Genomic DNA, 7942 nt, shown 5'->3' with positions numbered 1-7942 from the left:
ACTAGTCTGCAGAGGTATAGGCCTACAGGTCTGAAGAGGATTAGGCCTACAGGTCTGTAGAGGTATAGGCCTACTAGTCTGCAGAGGTATAGGCCTACTGTTCTGTAGAGGTATAGGTCTACAGGTCTGTAGAGGTATAGGCCTACAGGTCTGTAGAAATATGGGTCTGTAGAGGTATAGATCTACAGTTCAGTAGAGGATTAGGCCTACAGGTCTGTAGAGGTATAGGCCTACTTGTCTGCAGATGTTTAGGCCTACAGGACTGTAGAGGTATACTCCTACAGGTATGTAGAGGACAGTCCTACAGGTCAGTAGAGGATTAGGCCTACAGGTCTGTCGAGGGTTAGGCCTACAGGTCTGTTGAGGTATAGGCCTACAGGTCAGTAGAGGATTAGGCCTTCAAGTCTGTAGAGGTATAGGTCTGTAGAGGTATAGGCCTACAGGTGTGTTGAGGTATAGGCCTTCAGGTCTGTGGAAGTATAGGCCTACAGGTCTATAGAGGTCTAGGCCTACAGGTCTGTAAAGGTAAAGGCCTACAGGTCTGTAGAGGTATAGGTCTGTAGAGGTATAGGCCTACAGTTCAGTAGAGGATTAGGCCTACAGGTCTGTAGAGGTATAGAACTGCAGGTCAGTAGAGGATTAGGCCTACAGGTCTGTAGAGGTATGTGCCTACAGTTCAGTAGAGGATTAGGCCTACATGTCTGTAGAGGTATAGGTCTGTAGAGGTATAGGTCTGTAGAGGTATAGGCCTACAGGTCAGTAGAGGATTAGGCTGAAAGGTCAGTAGAGGTATAGGTCAGTAGAGGTATAGGTCTGTAGAGGTATAGGCCTACAGGTCTGTAGAGGATTAGGCCTACAGGTCTGTAGAGGTATAGGCCTACAGTTCAGTCTGAAGAGGATTAGGCCTACAGGTCTGTAGAGGTATATCCTACAGGTCTGTAGAGGACAGTCCTACAGGTCTGTAGAGGTATAGGCCTACAGGTCTGTCGAGGGTTAGGCCTACAGGTCTGTTGAGGTATAGGCCTACAGGTCAGTAGAGGATTAGGCCTTCAAGTCTGTAGACTGTAGAGGTATACTCCTACAGGTGTGTAGAGGACAGTCCTACAGGTCAGTAGAGGATTAGGCCTACAGGTCTATAGAGGTCTAGGCCTACAGGTCTGTAAAGGTAAAGGCCTACAGGTCTGTAGAGGTATAGGTCTGTAGAGGATTAGGCCTACCGGTCTGTAGAGTATTAGGCCTACATGTCAGTAGAGGATTAGGCCGACAGGTCAGTATAGGATTAGGCCTACAGGTCTGTAGAGGATTAGGCCTACAGGTGTGTAGAGGTATAGGTCTGTAGAGGTATAGGCCTACAGCCAGTGACCTCATGCATCAGACTATTTTTTGAGTAGACGCTGATGGCCAAGTTATATTCAGTATATTTGCATTAATTCGGTGCATGTGTTACATATTGCTGCCACCCTGAGTTACAATAGGCATGATGCCTCTGCCTACATCACTACGTCAGTTTATATTTTTGTTTTATTTAACATTCTATATGTGGATGTGAATTGATTTTACAGGTAACTACCAAAAGCATGGAAACACCAACATCAAGTGTCTGAATAGGGCATATGGACACCATGAGCCAGAACAGTTTCAATGGGCATTGACATAGATGCAACACGTTTCTGGATCTCTATTGGAGGGATGCGACACCATTCTTCAACATTCTTTAACATTTGGTGTTTGTTTATGGTGGGGGAAAATGCAGTCTCAGGCATCACTTCAGAATCTCCCATAAATGTTAAATTGGATTGAGATCTGGTGACTAAGACCGCCATGGCATATGGTTTACCTTGTTCTCATGCTCAGCAAACCATTCAGTAACCACTAGTGCCCTGTGGATGGGTGCATAGCTGTGGTGACCAAAATAATGGCCTGCCCAGCATTTTTATGCGGTACCCTAAGCTTGATGGGATTTTGATTGCTTAATTAACTCAGGAACCACACCTGTGAGACGCATTTGTTTTTCCATTATTTTGTCAGATACCTGTATTTCTCTATCAATGACTACAAATCAAAATGGAAAACACTCAACGTAGGGAAGTAGGGTAGATGTTTAATTAAAGGCACTCATTAAACCATAAATAAAACTTAGAACATATGTAATTAAATGTACTGTATATTGCACACTACTCATTCCATTATTTTACTTTTAGATTTGTGTGTATTGCTGTGAATTGTTAGATACTACTGCACTGTTGGAGCTAGGAACACAAGCATTTCGTTACACCCGCAATAACGTCTGGTAAATATTTGTATGTGACCAATAACATTTGATTTGATTTAGTACATAATCAATCTCTAGAGAATAAGTGTTGTGCATACTTTTGTAAAGTGCTTTATTAACCAATGAGGCCCGAGGGGGTGTGGTCTATGGCCAAAATACCACGGCTAAGGACTGTTCTTACGCGGAGTGCCTGGACACAGCCCTTAGCCGTGTTATATTGGCCATATATCACAAACTCCCGAGATGCATTAATGCTATTATAAACTGGTTACCAATGTAATTAGAGCAGTAAAAATGCATGTTTTGTCACCTGTGGTATACGGTCTGATATACCACGGCTGTCAGCCAATCAGCATTCAGGGCTCAAACCACCCAGTTTATAATACCCAATATACCACGGCAGCCAGCCAATCAGCATTCAAGGCTCGAACCACCCAGTTTATAATACACATCATCTGACTGATATCAAAATCATCACAGTGGAGACTGGTGGGAGGACCTATAGGAGGAAGAACTCATTGTAATGGCTGGAATTGAATATATGAAACGGTATCAAACATGTGGATTCCATATATTTGATATCGTTCCACTTATTCCATTCCAGCCATTACAATGAGCCCAGCCTCCTATATCGCCTCCCACCGGCCTCCACTGCGTCATCAATATTATATTATTATTATTATTGCCAACAAGTATTGCTATTTACGTAATCAAAGTTTTGACACACCTATTCATTCAAGGGTTACATTGTAGAATAAGAGCGAAGACATCAAAACTATGAAATAACACATATGTAATCATGTAGTAAACAAAAAAGTGTTAAACAAATGCTTCAAAGTAGTCACCTTTTGCCTTGATGACAGCTTTGCACACTCTTGGCATTCTCTCAACCAGCTTCATGAGGTAGTCACCTGGAATGCATTTAAATAAACATGTGTGCCTTCTTAAAAGTTAATTTGTGAAATGTATTTTCTTCACATCTCAACATCAACTCTTCAGATGAGACTGTGTGCATCAGGCCTTCATGGCCGAATTGCTGCAAATAAACCAGTACTAATGGACACCACTAATAATAAGAGACTTGCTTGGGCCAAGAAACATAAGCAATGGACATTAGACCTGTGGAAATCTTTCCTTTGGTCTATGAGTCCAAATTTGAAATTTTTGGTTCCAACCACCGTGGCTTTGTGAGACACAGAGTAAGTGAATAAATTATCTCCAAATGTGTGGTACCCACGTGAAGCATGGAGGAGGAGGTGTGATGGTGTGGAAGTGCTTTGCTGGTGACAGTTTTGATGATTTATTTAGAATTCAAGGCACACTTAACCAGCATGGCTACCACAGCATTCTGCATTGATACACCATCCCATCTGATTTGCGCTTAGTGGGACTATCATTTGTTTTTCAACAGGACAATGACACAACACACCTCCAGGCTTGTAAGGACTATTTTACCAAGAAGGACAGTGATGGAGTGCTGCATCAGATGACCTGGCCTCCACAATCGCCCAACCGCAACCCAGTTAAGATGATTTGGGATGAGTTGGACCGCAGAGTGAAGGAAAAGCAGCCAACAAGTGCTTAGCATATGTGGGAACTCTTTCAAGAAACAGTTCATTGCAGTGTTGAGCAACTCAATATATCCAATGCCTTTTCTGCATTGTCATTGTTTGTATAACCGCTGATAATATAAATGTTCATATTTGAAGTGTAGCATGCATATGGGTTTATTTATAAATACATATCATAGTATAAACTATACCTAAAGTGTGTTAATATAATCGTTCATTTGTTAATTCATTGATGGCATTAACTAAACGTTTATCAAAAAATTCCTAAATCCAATTGAGTTATTTCCATATCAAATACATGGAAAGGAATTACAAGAACTACAGTACGAGAGAAATGTGAGAGTCACTAGAACTATCTGCCCTACATGTATTGATACATGATACCAGTGTTTCCTTGTTTCGGCACACTACTGTATACCATGCAAGGCCACCGACAGCTAAATGTTGGAATAATGCTTCAATCAATAACGGTACAAAGAGGTGTGCCACTTTGTCCTTACCTCTTTTGATTGCTTTCTATAAATAAGCGTGTTCTTGATGCTATTGCGTGAATCAACACATTTTCATATGATGTAATACGTTGTGTGAGCTTAACATGCAACTACTGTTCCTTTTTTTTGCATACAAGTAACAGTTTGATGGGATTCTTTTCCTGAAATACATACAAAGGTAAAGATGAAGGTGTATATAGGTTAGGGTTAGGGTTTGGTCTAAATATTATGACATTTTGAACTGATATCATAACATGCCATGATTTAGTTATTTTTTTACTACAGTACTGTAAGGTATACAGATTGAAGTCATAAGCAACGTAGCTAACCTGCTAAAGTAGGTAGTTAGTATTGGATAGATGGTGTGATAAAATGACTGCATTATTAGATAGATGGTGTGATAAAATGACTGCATTATTAGATAGATGGTGTGATAAAATGACTGCATTATTAGATAGATGGTGTGATAAAACGACTGCATTATTAGATAGATGGCGTGATAAAATGACTGCATTATTAGATAGATGGTGTGATAAAATGACTGCATTATTAGATAGATGGTGTGATAAAACGACTGCATTATTAGATAGATGGTGTGATAAAATGACTGCATTATTAGATAGATGGTGTGATAAAACGACTGCATTATTAGATAGATGGTGTGATAAAACGACTGCATTATTAGATAGATGGTGTGATAAATAAGTGCATTATTAGATAGATGGTGTGATAAAACTACTGCGGTGTCCACAACTGATGGATTTTCTGACTGCATATTGTGCACTCAATGGTGTCCCCATGTCTCCTTCCAGAAGTGCTCTTCCAGACAGTCCTTGGAGATCATGCCAAGATCTATATAGAGACTGCTGAATATGGCAGGCTGATGAATGTCGCAAAGCACACCATGAAAACGAGTTTTAACATGAGCCCTGATCCAAGGGTGTTTTTCATACTTCAGTCTTTGACAATGTACAGTAATGCAGTTCAAAGTGTAATTAATATTTGTGTTATTTATAAGATGATTTGAAAGGAAACAAGTTGCCAAATTTATCTGCTTAGGATTTAAGCGCTTATAATCACACTACGTGCACAAGGTCTGTCCAGAGCCAACTGTAAATGTAATATAATCACACTAGGTGCACAAGGTCTGTCCAGAGCCAACTGTAAATGTGATATTTTGTAACATTTGATCTTAATTACACTTTGACACATCCACATGCTGATCAGGCAGGCTGATATTACTTCCTTATTTTGAATATTGTGAAAGAGATGTATAGTATAGCCTACTACGTGGACCAACGCTGCAATGAATAGAGTATAAAATACTGAGACAAAAATAATATCAGTGCATTTTGGTATATGTTAGATTTCTCAGTTTGTCATGTCCTTGGTTATAATCCCTTATACGGTAAAGCCATTACATACCATTCTTGTCATTCTGCAAGCTACCATTGATTGTGTTAATGTTCAGAGAGGGCGTGCTACCATACTCATACTTATTTGCGTCGGTTATTTTCTGAGCTGCTTCTGCTGCATCGTCAATCACTTGTTTCTCTGCTTGCTCTGTCTCCCGGTGGTAGAAATAGTTAAAGTTGGAGACGATAACAGGGACGGGTAAGGCGATGGTCAACACGCCGGAAATGGCACAGAGAGTCCCCACCATTTTGCCTCCCAAAGTAGTAGGACACATGTCCCCGTATCCCACAGTGGTCATTGTCACCACAGCCCACCAGAACCCATCAGGGATACTGACAAACTGTGTGTGGGGCTCGTCCACCTCAGCAAAGTAGATGGCACTGGAGAAGAGTATGACTCCAATAAAGAGGAAGAAGATCAGCAGACCCAGCTCCCTCATACTAGCCTTCAGGGTCTGGCCCAGGATCTGAAGTCCCTTGGAGTGTCGCGACAGCTTAAAGATCCGGAAGACTCGCACTAGACGGATGATGCGTAAGATGGCCAGTGACATGTTTTGGCTGGAATTGATGTCTTCATCTGGCGTGGTGTACAGCTCTGTAGCCATGGTTACGAAATAGGGTATTATAGAGACAATGTCAATGGTGTTCATAATGTTGTGGAAGAAATCACTTTTGCTGGGGCAGACCACAAATCGTACGCCAAGCTCAAAGCAGAACCAAATTATGCAGATGGTTTCCACAATGAAAAAGGGGTCTGTGAAATAGGCGAATAAGTCTTTTTGGACTATAGGAGGCCCCTCCTGGGTTCCATTGACCCCCAGGGAAAAGGTGGTGATAAAGTCTACGTCGTCACGGAACTCTGGCAGAGTCTCCAGGCAGAAAATGAAGATAGAGATGACAATAACGAAGACAGACACCAGGGCCACTGACCTAGCTGCACTGGAACTCTCTGGATACTCAAACAGAAGCCAGAACTGCTTGTGGACCTCGTTAGTGGGCAACAGCGGCTCGGGTTCTGTTATGAACCCCTCAATTTCCCGGAACTGTTCCATAGCTTCTCTTCCTAACTCATAGAAAACTATCTCTCTTGCGAAAATCTCTAAGGGGACGTTGGCCGGTCTTCGGACTTTGCCCCCAGACTGATAGAAGTACAAGATCCCATCAAAGCTGGGACGGTTCCGGTCGAAAAAGTACTCATTCTTCATCGGGTCAAAGTATTCCATCCTTTTCATGGGGTCTCCCAGCAGGGAGTCTGGAAACTGCGATAAAGTTTTGAGTTGTGTCTCGAACATCATGCCTGAAATATTGATGACCACTTTCGGATCCCCGTTCTCCACTCCCAGTTTCTCCCCAAACAGGTCTTCTTCGTTATCACAGCACTCCTGAACCAGCTTACTGAAGACACTGTCGGTCGGCGAGCCTTCACTGTTCATCAGGAGTTTGAAGTTGGACAGCAGACTGTTGCAGCTAGACGGGTCTTTAGTAGTCAGTATAGGCGTTGTAGAGGGAGAAAAACCCTCTGGCCTGGTCTGGTGCCCATGGTGCTGTGATGGATTTGGTGACATCACACGATTGGTGACAGGGTTCTGATCAGGCGCTGCCTCTGAAGTGGGTGAAGTGGGGTACCCCGAATCACCGGGGACGCCCATGTTAATGCCGATATCATCCATGTTCTCAAAGTTAACCAGTGGCACCTCCATCACTGTCCCTTTGCCAGGGCACTCCTGTGTTCCTCAGCCTGGCTCAGTGCGATGGGACTTGGGTGATGCCACAACCAGCCTGAAGATCCAGCCACGGTCTTCTTAGTCCTGTAGAACATTGAGACAGGTGTATTCAACAGGTGTATTCAACAGGATGTTCTGATTCAGATGTCAGCTCCTCGTAATCTGAAAATTAAGATAAAAGAAGAGGTAGGGTTAGTTCCCATCTCCCGCCTCTTTGTGAATGTAAACAAGACATCTCTCTATATCAGGGATGGGCAACTGGAGTGCCGCATGCATCTCTCCGCCCCATGGCAAAATGTATAGAATTGCAGAAAACGTGCTTTAAAGGTGCAGTATTTTATCTGTGCCCCATGGCAAAATGTATAGAATTGCAGAAAACTTGCTTTAAAGGTGCAGTACTTTATCTGTGCCCCATGGCAAAATGTATAGAATTGCAGGAAACCTGCTTTAAAGGTGCAGTATTTTATCT

General features: G+C 42.4%; 1 protein-coding gene across 2 annotated transcripts; it reads right to left on the bottom strand.

Annotated features, from left to right (window-relative positions):
* Window positions 1-5751: 5751 nt before the first annotated feature.
* LOC135527988 (potassium voltage-gated channel subfamily A member 10-like) lies at window positions 5752-7449 on the bottom strand. Of its 2 annotated transcripts, XM_064956728.1 has the most exons (2): window positions 7386-7449; window positions 5752-7268 (listed from the first exon to the last, which is right to left on the bottom strand). In XM_064956728.1, the coding sequence occupies exons 1-2, from the start codon at window positions 7447-7449 to the stop codon at window positions 5752-5754; spliced, it is 1581 nt and encodes a 526-aa protein (XP_064812800.1). The 2 variants fall into 2 exon arrangements, with proteins under 2 accessions (XP_064812800.1, XP_064812790.1); XM_064956718.1 differs by having other exon boundaries at window positions 5752-7449.
* Between the last annotated feature and the right edge of the window lie 493 nt (window positions 7450-7942).

The sequence above is a fragment of the Oncorhynchus masou genome, chromosome 5, assembly GCF_036934945.1.
Source record: "Oncorhynchus masou masou isolate Uvic2021 chromosome 5, UVic_Omas_1.1, whole genome shotgun sequence".
Lineage (NCBI taxonomy): Eukaryota > Metazoa > Chordata > Actinopteri > Salmoniformes > Salmonidae > Oncorhynchus > Oncorhynchus masou.
The sequence above is the reverse complement of the archived record's forward strand: the minus strand, read 5'-3'. Positions and strand labels throughout refer to the sequence as shown.

What these genes read in the sequence shown, in the direction of transcription:
- LOC135527988 (XM_064956718.1), bottom strand. Translation starts at nt 7,449, where the DNA reads ATGGAGGTGCCACTGGTTAACTTTGAGAACATGGATGATATCGGCATT.